This window comes from Ammodytes marinus (assembly GCF_949987685.1).
Source record: "Ammodytes marinus genome assembly, chromosome: 2".
Lineage (NCBI taxonomy): Eukaryota > Metazoa > Chordata > Actinopteri > Uranoscopiformes > Ammodytidae > Ammodytes > Ammodytes marinus.
The window spans coordinates 24,229,780-24,241,827 of NC_137231.1; the positions used below are offsets into that span (position 1 = coordinate 24,229,780).

General features: G+C 43.9%; 1 protein-coding gene across 1 annotated transcript in view; it reads right to left on the reverse strand.

Moving 5' to 3' along the window:
* The window catches only part of LOC307256471 (ras-specific guanine nucleotide-releasing factor 2-like), a gene marked incomplete at both ends in the record, with an annotated part of 49,759 nt that overhangs the window by 9,770 nt on the left and 27,941 nt on the right, over positions 1–12,048 (reverse strand). Inside the window, 11 exons of the mRNA XM_080035433.1 lie at positions 1–79; positions 211–290; positions 1,745–1,942; positions 2,036–2,120; positions 2,858–2,961; positions 3,308–3,368; positions 3,602–3,714; positions 4,678–4,784; positions 5,094–5,183; positions 6,092–6,217; positions 7,722–8,227. Of these exons, the coding sequence (XP_079891559.1) occupies positions 1–79; positions 211–290; positions 1,745–1,942; positions 2,036–2,120; positions 2,858–2,961; positions 3,308–3,368; positions 3,602–3,714; positions 4,678–4,784; positions 5,094–5,183; positions 6,092–6,217; positions 7,722–8,227 (1,549 nt within the window). The remainder of the gene's footprint in view (positions 80–210; positions 291–1,744; positions 1,943–2,035; positions 2,121–2,857; positions 2,962–3,307; positions 3,369–3,601; positions 3,715–4,677; positions 4,785–5,093; positions 5,184–6,091; positions 6,218–7,721; positions 8,228–12,048) is intronic.

Sequence of the window (12,048 nt, forward strand, 5' to 3'; positions counted from 1 at the left end):
AAAATTGGGGGTTCCCTCCTCAATGAAGGCCAGGTCTGTTAGATACATTCCCAGGTATGGCACACTTGGAGGGTTGCAGCTGGAGGGAGAAAGTGTGTATGGAGGAATAATGTGAGAAGAAAGTTATCTTTAAAGTCAGTGAAAGCCCTTTTTTGTCTTATATGATATGTGATATACACACTGTTATACATTTAAAAACATTTGTCTCACTTTTTAAGGGTCTCTCTCAGGTTTTTAAACCTTCCTTCAGACGACACAGTCTTCTGCAGCTTGTCCATCAGGGCTCTAGTCTGGAAAAGACCACAAATACATATTTAAAATCCTTTTAAAAAAAGATTATAATGACCAAACACAAGACAGTTGTTATAATGAAACAATCGAATTTGCTTCAGTGCTGAATATACAGCAAGGCATGGTAGAGAGACAGACTTTCTGGTGATTGGATGACTATGGCTTAAATCAATATTGTGTTCATCAGAATGAAGTTAGAGCATATACTTAACATTACAGGTAAATGCCCCTATTCATTTTATTTCTCTGAACTTTGCACCAACATAGTTTTCTACCAGGATGATGACGATATTACAAAGACAAAATAACTTTCTTTTAATTCTCTATTCTTAAGTAAACTTTATATGCACTTTGATTTTAGTAAATATACTATATACTAAAATTATATAATTTGTTCATTAAAAATGTTGAGGTTTTTATATACAGAGAGGATTAATGGTTATTAAAAGTGCAATACTTTTGCGTTCCATGTTTGCAGGCCATGCGCTGCTAGACGCGCCCAAATTAACCACACTCTTTTCTTTGGGTTTGAGGTTGTTTATTCCTCAACAGACAATAAAGCATTATTTTCTAACGGATTTGGGAGGAGAAATAGGCCGGTGCGTTACCTGTTGATAGTTATTTGAGCTGTTTTTCTGCGTGGCTGAATTGTTGTTGTCTAAAAACAGTGTGCCAGCATACCTGGGAACCCAGTTCCCCGACTGGGCACAGCTGAAATAGATTAGAAGCCTCGCCCTGCCAATTGTGGGGAGGCGTTTGCTTTACGCACCGTCCTATCCCTCCAACCAAATGTTATTAAAGAGATCCTATTATACTACTTTTCTGGTCTTCATTTCTTGTTAAAAACTGCTATAGAGCAACCTGACACGAATCACATCACAAAAAACTATGTAGATTTTCGGGACACTCTTCCTCTTACCCTAGCGAGCACAGCAGTCTCTCTCTACACACTGCTTTGAGCTTCTCCGTCCCTCCCCCCCTGCTGCAAACCCCACTCCGTTGTGATTGGTTACCTTCCTTCCAGCAGCGGGAAATTTTCAGGAAGCTGGGGGCATGCAGGCGGAGCTTGCCTGAGCGGCAGCATTACCATACATGGAAACATGAGAGAAACGACCCGAGCGTGACAGAAACAATCCGGAAATTTTAACGAGTTCGGCTCGACCGGCTACCATAGTGTTTAGTGCTCTGCATAGCCACCCCAGACGGTCAGCAGGGAATACGTCGAAATGCATGTACGTAATTATTTGATACTCTAGTATGGTTAAACATGACTATAAATCATTATAACAACGTTTATAGGTCATACAAGTCGAAACGTATCATAGGTCCTCTTTAATCATAAATCATATAAATAATCAACAAACAACTCAAAATTCATAAACAAATGCAAAATATACAAGAAATCTTGAAATCAATCATTTGGCTTCAACAGTTATTGTGAACAATTGTTTACTTGTTTGCTGATTTTAGCCCAGGTCTTCTTCAAACGGTAGATGGCGCTGCGATTGAGAGCAGATGTGATTTCCAGGACTCCGTTGTAGTTGTTTAGACAGCGGCAGATGTCAGCCACAGCGACCCATTTCTCTATGGAGCTGGCCCTCGAGCCCACGTCAGTGTGGGTCATTATCTGAGACGCCACCAGGTTGCTCATCTTCACAAGGAAAAAAGAAAGAGAATCTAAAAAGGATGCATGTACTAGATGCCTTCAGCAAGCTGCATGAAAAGAGACATTGATAGAGCTTACATCATTGAAGTGTTGACTAGTTTTCATAATGTACGGCGTCCTGTCCGTCTTATCAACCTTCATCCAGCCCTGGCCCAGGAACTCTCTTACAGAGGGAGGACAGAGACATGACAGGTCACACAGATTGAAATGAAGCACAGTGAGCTCAGTAGGTGTACGTTACAAAAGTACTATGTCCCCATCAGGGGTTGAAAAGGAATTGTTGAATTAAATAACCACCATGAGTATAAAAGTGTTATTAGACCTGTACTTTCAACTGGATTTTAATTAAGATTAGATTTTTAAGAGCAGGCAACACAATGGAAACACATTAGATGGAGAAACAATAACGCTTTTTCACACTGCTGTATGATATGCAATGGGATATATAATTATGTGCCATTATATGAAAGAAATGCAAACGAAACAAAATAGAATAATATTTAACTTAAGTTAACTATGTGCCACCCACTGAAACATAGGTAAATTAGTGTTATGAGTTTGGAAATAATTTCCAAAATGCATTATTATCCAGAAAAAAATTACTAAATTTGTGGTGCAAAGAATCCAAAAATTAAACAAAGTTGATGCAGAAAAAAACTAGCAGCATTTATGCCACAAAGTAATGTCAATATCTAAGCAGTCATTGTAAATTCAGTATTAAAGACAAACCTATAGTCTTTTCAATGAAAACTCATAGTTTGTTGGAGGTTGTTGTCAGTCTATAAGTATGCATTTCTATGGAGCTGTCGAGAGAAGATGTTGTGACTTTTCTCATGATAAGCAGAATTCATCGAGGTGATTTAGTTTTGTACGAGTGTATTCATTTATGAGAGGACTGACTCATAAGGAATGCTCCTGAAGACAATGTGATCCAATAGAGTGATCTGCTCGGCAAGCTCCATCGCCGAGAGAGACTCGAAACACTCTGCCTTAGGACAGTCCGCCTAAACACACACACGCACACACACACACACACACACACACAAACAAACAAACAAAGTCGTAAACAAACCTATACTCACACGATAACATAAACCCCAATAACAAAAAGATAAACATATCTAACAAAGAGAGTGGCTATGAGGAATATGTTGTATGACAGTTGACAGTCCCCTGGAGAGCAACACCGTCCAGAGAGGGTCTATTTACTTTATATGCCTGGAGGTCAGAACAGCGTGCTTAATTGAGCAAACGGTAATTACTAGTTTAGTATAACATCATCACAAGACCTTTGCAATAATTCACTCTAAAAGTTTTCAGGAGATTTTTGTTGTGCTTCAGTACTCTCACCATCTGTAAGATGTCCTCTATTCTCAGCTGGGCATCGTCCTGCTCATCTTGAGAAAGGGCACTAAAGTAGAAAAGCATAGAAAAGAAAAAAAGAAAAAGAAAATCAAACAGAATAAAACAGTCTGGCTTTAGAGGCCGGCAGCCTAAAAAATAACTGTTCCCCAGATGAGGATGCACTCGGCTCCCACTGAGAGATATGTGAAGTGTGTGTGTGTGTGTGTGTGTGTGTGTGTGTGTGTGTGCGTGCGTGCGTGTGTGTTGAGCCCATTGTAAAGTATTTTGGAGAGGTTGTACCTTAGTATGTTGGCCGTAGCTTTTCTCTCCTGAGGAAGGAGGTCTGGATCTCTGAGCACCTCCTCCAGCAGACAGATGACAGACATCTTCAACTCCCTGTTCATCTCAAAGTCCTTAACACAAACAGACATACATTGACTTCTATATTGGAACGGATGATCCTAGACTTACAGAGTGGGTTCTCCTTTCCCCACCAGTACAAGCTAAACTCAACTAGAACCCTAAAATTAATCTTAACCAAATGTGAAGGCTAACCACATAAAATACCCGTAGATGAAGGTATGTTTTGAACTAATCACAAAAAATAAAACATGATACATTTGTATAGTTTTTTTGTGTATACTGTCACATCGTCAAACTCCTTAGCATTACGTACAGAGCTAAACTACGGACGATTCTTTATTCCTTGCTCTCCTTTAATGACTATCCCTAGTCTCCACATCTACTGTATAATTATTTATGTCCTCCTGAAACCCCATGTTCCCCTGACCTTTGCATTATCTTTCCCTGTGCTTTTTTCCTTTGGTTCCAGCCCCAATTTAACTCTTGTTCAAAGGTGAGCTTTAACAAGCTCTTTGTTCTTTGGCCTTCCAGAGAAAAATGTGAGTGGGTGTTTGCGTGTTTGTGTGTGCGTTGGTGCCTGACCTGAGTTAATAAGCCGACTAAAACTGGCCTGTCATCACAGCACTTTGTATTATTGAAGAGAATACATAAAACAGATCGATGCAGTTACACGTCTAGGCAGGGAGTCAGGCAATTACTGTGATATTCAATTCATTAGGGACAACACTGGCTGCTTAGCAAACGTGTAGGTAGGTGGACTGCAGCAGGTTGAGCTGGTGGTCCAATTGACATGGCAACAATATTTGGTTTGTGTTTGTGTGGGTATGGCTGTTAACATGCTCAAGTGGGAGCAGTGGTGCAGAGAGAAAGTGTGTCAGACACCTGCTTTAACGAGATCACAGATTTTATCATCCTAGTGAAAAACCAGGGACCACACAGGCACGCACGCGCACACACACACACACACACACACACACACACACACACACACACACACACAGACACAGACAGACCTGTGAGTGTTTGGAGACCCAGTGCCGCAACACGTTGAGAACTCTGTTAGTTGCAGCTCGGCGGATGATGAAATCTTTATCACAAGTTCTTTCAGAGTTGTTAAACACTGGAGGACAAATTTAAACCAGGAATAAAAAAGAGAGAAAAAGATGATATGTTGTCAGTGTTTGATATTATATAACATATATTGATGATCTTGGGGAAGCAACATCCATCAGTGGTTGAAAAGTGTATTCAGCAGTATTCTGGATGCAGTTTGTGTGTGTGTGTGTGTGTGTGTGTGTGTGTGTGTGTGTGTGTGTGTGTGTGTGTGTGTGTGTGTGTGTGTGTGTGTGTGTGTGTGTGTGTGTGTGTGTGTGTGTGTGTGTGTGTGTGTGTGTGTGTGGTGTGTGTGTGTGTGTGTGTGTGTGTGTACCTTGTGGTGAACCATGTCCTGCTGCTGCGGTGGCAATAGCAAAGGCTGAAGCAGGAGAAACTGAGCAGCGTGAGTTCTCCCCTGACTGGACTGCATACACAAAAACAAACATTTAATCAATCACAACAATACTGTATTCATTTTTGCAGCTGTTACCATCAAGGGTTGGCGGCCCCAAGTGAACAAAAATCAACACTCATCTTGAACAGAATGGAACATGATTGATCATGGCATTAAAATACAACAACTAATTAATTTGACTTGTTTTTTTTACATACATTTCAAATTGCCCTTTTTGTTAATGAAAATATTTTATTCATAGAAACCACTTTAGAGTTGTCCAACTAAATAACTGGTTATTTTCTTGAGGACTTTTTGAGGAATTATTAACAAGAGTATGTGCAAGGTAAAAAAATTGTGTTTCTGTTGTAAATAACCAATAAAAAAGAAAGGCAGAATATCAAATACATAACATACCTGTGAACACAGGCTTTTTTTTAACAAGCATTATGCCAAATGTGATAACAACCACATTTTTAAAACAGTAGACTGCATGAATAGAGTATGTTGTTTTGTAGACAACACGTTGATTTAGCCCATTTACTGAAACATGCAAAAAGATAATTAAAATGCAAAATACATATCTAAAAATGTACCTAATCAGCGTTTATAATCTCCATCATCACTAATGAAACTCTCAATTAAAAAGACTGTCATTCATATTATTACAGGCACATTGCAGACTATAAATGTACTCCTCGTTGCTGGGAATATTAACAGCCATAATGGAATCCTCACCTCACGGTATATCAGTCACAGAAATTATTCTAACCATCCATTATCACCATCCATAGCTGCACTACAGATGACTGCAAAGGTTTTTTTTTTGTCTTGCTCTGCAGAGTGGTCCGTCTGGTTATGGCATTGTTGCTTAGTTATTAGTCATTAACTACACAAGCACACACACACAAACACACACACACACACACAGTGTGTACCTCCAGGCTGTCTGTAGCGGAGGTGGCGAGGTGTCGAAGGGGAGCGACAAGGAGACATGTCTCCTGCTTCACTGCTCTGAGGAGACTCTGGGATGATTTTCTCCAGTGACACTGACTCCAGCACAGCTAGACAGGAAAAGGACAAGAATAACAATGATGATGATGATGATGATGGAGATGATGATGATGATGATATTGAATGAATAATCAATCTCTCAGCAAATTAATATATTGTTTAATGTATTGAACTTTTGTGATGGTGTAGACACACAGTGACCATAAAAAGAACCAAAAGTTGAAGTCCGTCTTGGGATATTACGCAGTTTTACATCTGAACCTGATCTTCCTTTTAGCAATACAAATACCAATGGGTGACACATTTAGAGAGCGACCAACATAAAGTGGGCCTTGTCATAAAGTGGAGGGCCTCTGGAACTATACTGGTAGATGGACATAATCCTTTTAATGGATATTCATTCATTTGGTATTTGACAATTGTTGTGGAGAACTCTGTCTGATATCCTGAGAGTCTGCATGCTCCTATTACAGCTTATGGTTTCCTTTGAAAATAAATGTGTTGTCCGATTTATCTCAAACTGTGATCCATTTGTCATAGACAGAGAAAGGGCAAGAAAAAGGGCAGTATCAACAGACACACAGAGTAGGAAAATATGCAAATATCTATATGTACAACAAAACATATAAAAAGAGCCAATGAAACTGTGATGCAACATGCAGAGGAGGTGAGAGGCTTGATGGTACAAGGGCCATTGGCTCTTTTTCTCCTGGTGAGCAGTTAGCAGCTGTTACACATGCATACACGCTTGCATGCACTCTCTCTCTCACACAAACACACACACACACACACACACACACACACACACACACACACACACACACACACACACACACACACACACACACACATGCTAATGAGGGTCTAACTGTTGTATCTTGTCCTAACTGTTCTGCTTCAGATGCCCTTTTACTATCCCCAGTCTGAGAGGGCTGTTTATGCCACTACTGTATAAGAAAATCTGAGCATGTAGGCAGTCAGCTTACTCAAGACTCAAGTACAAAAATGCAAGGAGATAATGATGTCCCACCAGGCTCCTGTTTTTAGAGGAAACACTTGATTAGTTACTTCAAGCTTTTGATAAGCATTTGAGTACACCAATAAGGCTCTATAGTATACAGTATGTTGATGTCTAGTCGCAGAGGATACATGGTTTAAATACTTACAGAGCAAATTCTACAGCTTATCAATGTGCCCATGGCAATATGCCAAGCTTCGCTGTCCCTTTCATACCATATGCAACCACATGTCAGTGACGCCGGCTTTGGTCAGAGGTGAAACAGACTTGAAACTTTAAATCAGAGGGAAGAGAAACAATGATTTTCAGCCTGCTGTTAACTCTAATCTTCGATCAGATCATTACTTTTAGACTGTGTTTTCAAGTAAAATGTGTTTTCTTTCGCCATGTGTTCAGAATGTAAGAACTTCTTGTCAAGGGAAATCAAGAGGGCTTTGGTCAAATTTACTGAAGCACAGGTAGCGCATTAACAGTATTTTAGATACTGTACATTTAAACATAACCCAGCCCCAATGTTCTGTTCTAACATACAGTACCTCTGCGGATGCTGCGTCTCAGTTTACCGCAGAAGGGGTCGATCCTGGGCACCTCCTCCCCCTCTGCAGTGGAGCAGGGACTCTGATCCGGGGACAAGGGGATGGGAGGAGGAGCCTGCTCCTGCGCTGCTTTGGAGCCATTGGGTGGGGGAGAGGTGGAGGAGGGAGACGTGGAAGAAGGAGGGGGAGAAGAGGTGGTGGGAGTGGGAGTCTGAGGAGTCGGTGTTAGGGGGGGGTGAGCCGATGTGGGGCTACTGGCAGCAGACTGGGAAGTGTTATGGCTCCCGCTGGAGTTAGACAGAGGACTGGTTAAGTCCAGACCTCCGACCCTGGCAGTGATGGGGGAGTGGAGGGAGAGCTTCCGGGTTCGGACAGGGGAGGAGGTGCGGGACGGGATGGACAGAGGAGGCGGAGAGGAGAACTTGCGGCAGAGACGAGGGGATTTGTCGTTGGTGTGCTCACTACCTCTGTTGTTCTGATTTGTGGCGAAGAACAGCTCCAAGGACCTGAAAGAGAAGGAAAAAGCTATATTTTATAAAATATATATATATATATATATTCATATACAGTAGGCCTATACACTACTGTAAATAAAAGGAAATTTTGAAAAGCATCACAGATGGATATAAAACAAAGAAAGGAAAATTTGTAATTGCGGCAGATTAAAATAATAACCTTTTGACATTGACATGTATCATATACAGTATATTCAATATTAATTTTGACAGATTTATTTTTATGTCATACTGTATACTCAGACAAAGTGTAAAAAGGAACTATAGCATGTTAGTCAGATCGACTTCATGAGGTACTTTCTGCCTTCAGTCCAGTGTTAAACATGTTAATTTTCATTAAAGTCAGTTCACTGTTCTGCCCAGTGGAGACATTTTATCTTAAGGTTCTGCTGCAAATGTCCAAAATGGTAGGTCTATGTATACAAAGGGTTCAAACTGGTATTCAACTGTGCATTTTAGCACCTCATGCTGTGCCTAAACAGAAGCTCATAGTCAGAATCAATGTATCTACTTTTTCAGTTCCGTTATCTGGTATTACATATGACATTTGCAACATTTGACACCTTAAGGCTTAGGCAATGAAAGCTCAAAAAGCTTTAATCAACAGGCATCTTGGTTAAATGTTGTGACGGCATAACACCACACAGGGTGTAATGTGTACGGAGCCGTATCAAGGGAGGAGAAATCATGCATAGATAAATGCAGCCATAATTTATTCACACAAGCCTGTTATTCAGCAGAAAACAGAATAAAAGTTGCATCCCAGATTGATGGAGGAGGGGGAGAAATGAAATGAGGATAGAGGAAGGAAAAGGAAGGCATAGACGAATGCTGAAGCATGCAGCAGAAAGTGGAAGCGAGCGGCGAAAATGCTAAATACTAGAAGGATATAAAACAGACTGAAGGGGGATGACAAAAAGAAATGGCTCAATGTGGATTCAGAGAGGAAACGCAGCCTTGAAGGAGTGATGCTACAGACCAGCTGCAGATCGAAGACTCCCATTCCTGTCTATGTATCATCTCTGTCATGACTCACAGCTCGGCAGTCTCTCCTCCTCCTCTTCTGTGTGTTTTCCCTCGTCTGTCTCTCTTTTTATTGTTGTTCCATGTGTCGGCCTCCCTGTTGGCATGTGGGCATGGTGCCACTGTCTTTTCTAAGTTGGATTTACGTAATGCCTACCATTTGGTCCGCATCAGGGAGGGGGACGAGTGGAAGACTGTGTTTAACACCCCTTTAGGTCACTTTGAGTACCTAGTCATGCCTTTTGGTCTTACCAATGCCCCAGCAGTATTCCAAGCCCTGATAAATGACGTGCTTAGGGACTATTTGAACCACTCTGTGTTTGTCTACCTCGATGATATCCTGATTTTTTTCCCACAACATTGAGGAGCACGTTGTGCACGTGCGCCAGGTCCTCCAGAGGTTGTGGGAGAATAAACTGTTTGTTAAACAAGAGAAGTGTGAGTTCCATGTCTCCTCAGTGTCGTTCCTGGGTTACATCCTGGAGTGCGGACAGGTGCGGGCCGACCCAGCCAAGGTCCGGGCAGTTACGGAATGGCCGCAGCCTTGCTCACGGAAGCAGCTCCAGAGATTCTTGGGCTTCGCCAACTTCTACAGACGGTTCGTGAGAAACTACAGCCAGGTAGTAGCACCTCTCACTAAGCTAACCTCTCCGTCTGTTCCATTTGTCTGGTCGCCTGCAGCCGGATGCATTCTGCGAGCTTAAGAGACGCTTCTCCTCAGCTCCCATCCTGGTGCAGCCCGACCCAGCTCGTCAGTTCGTCGTCGAGGTGGACGCTTCGGATCTTGGAGTGGGAGCTGTGTTGTCGCAGAGAGCCGAAGGAGAAAACAAGCTTCATCCCTGTGCCTTCTTCTCCAAGAAGCTGTCTCCTGCGGAGAGGAACTACGACGTCGGCAACAGAGAGTTGCTAGCTGTTAAGCTGGCTCTCGAGGAATGGCGCCACTAGTTGGAGGGTGCGGCGTCTCCGTTTACGGTATGGACAGATCACAAGAACCTGGCTTACATTCAGACTGCTAAACGGTTAAACTCCCGCCAAGCACGTTGGGCTCTGTTTTTTGGTCGGTTTAACTTTAACCTCACTTTTAGACCTGGTAGCAAGAACATTAAACCTGATGCCCTCTCCAGACAGTTTAACCCTGATAACGGCAGTTCCTCAGTCCCGGATACTATTCTTCCCCAGTCCTGCCAGGTGGGCTCTCTGACATGGGAGATTGAGTCCGTGGTTAAGGTGGCTCTCCAAGGGGACCCCGGTCCTGGAGGTGGGCCTCCGGGTTGTCTGTTTGTGCCTGTTTCTGTCCGTCCTCAGGTGCTGAAGTGGGGTCACACTTCACGTTTCGCCTGTCATCCTGGAGGTTCCCGTACCCTGGGCCTGATTCAACGCCATTTCTGGTGGCCGTCCATCGCTGCCGACACGCGCGAGTATGTGAAGGCTTGTACCATCTGCGCTCGTGGCAAGTCAACTCATCGCCCTCCAGCCGGGCTCCTGCATCCGCTCCCTGTGCCTGGTCGCCCATGGTCGCACATAGCTCTGGACTTTGTAACTGGGTTACCACTGTCCGAAGGTAATGACACCATCCTAACCATTGTGGATCGCTTTTCCAAGGCGGTGCATTTCGTGGCCCTTCCCAAACTGCCCTCGGCTGCAGAGACTGCTGAGCTGGTGGTTAACCATGTGTTTCGGATCCATGGGATTCCCCTGGACATTGTCTCGGATCGAGGGCCTCAGTTCACTTCTCAAGTTTGGAAAGCGTTTTGCCAGGCGTTGGGGGCCTCCGTCAGTCTTTCCTCCGGCCATCACCCCCAGTCCAATGGCCAGACCGAGAGGGCTAATCAGGACCTGGAGACGGTTCTGAGATGCATCTGCGCTCACAACCCAGCTTCGTGGAGCTCACATCTCACCTGGGTTGAATACTCTCACAACTCCCTGACGTCGGCTGCTACAGGTATGACACCTTTTGAAGCATCTCTGGGCTACTTACCTCCTCTCTTTCCCACTCAGGAGATCGAGATCGCCGTGCCTTCAGTTCAGCACAACTTGGGTAGGATCCGCAGGATCTGGAGGGATTCCAGAGCGGCCCTCCTGCGTACTAGGGAACAGAATCAGAGGTTGGCTGATCAGCGGCGGATCCCTGCTCCCGTGTACTTACCTGGCCAAAGGGTTTGGCTTAACTCCAGGGACATCCCCCTTAGTGTTGAGTCCAAGAAGCTTTCTCCCCGTTTTATTGGACCATTTGAGGTCGATAGGGTCATTAACTCTGCTGCCATTCACCTTAAACTGCCCCAGTCCCTCAGGATACACCCCACGTTTCATGTCTCCCAGCTGAAGCCAGTCACCTCTAGTGAGTTGTGCCCTCCTACCGTCGCCCCACCACCCCCCCGTCTCATTGATGGTCACCCGGCCTTCACGGTCAGCCGGGTTATGGACGTTCGGCGCAGAGGGAGGGGCTACCAGTATTTGGTGGACTGGGAGGGTTATGGTCCAGAGGAGAGAAGCTGGATCACTAGGGGCCTTATCTTGGACCCCGCACTCCTCCGGGAGTTCTATGCCAAATACCCTGATAAGCCTGGTAGACCTCCTGGAGGCGGTCATTGAGGGGGGGGTACTGTCATGACTCACGGCTCGGCAGTCTCTCCTCCTCCTCTTCTGTGTGTTTTCCCTCGTCTGTCTCTCTTTTTTTTGTTGTTCCATGTGTCGGCCTCCCTGTTGGCATGTGGGCGTGGTGGCACTCCAGGGCAGGCTGTTTCCAGGTGTGGATCGTTAGGCTAATCAGGGCTCTCTATTTAAACCTG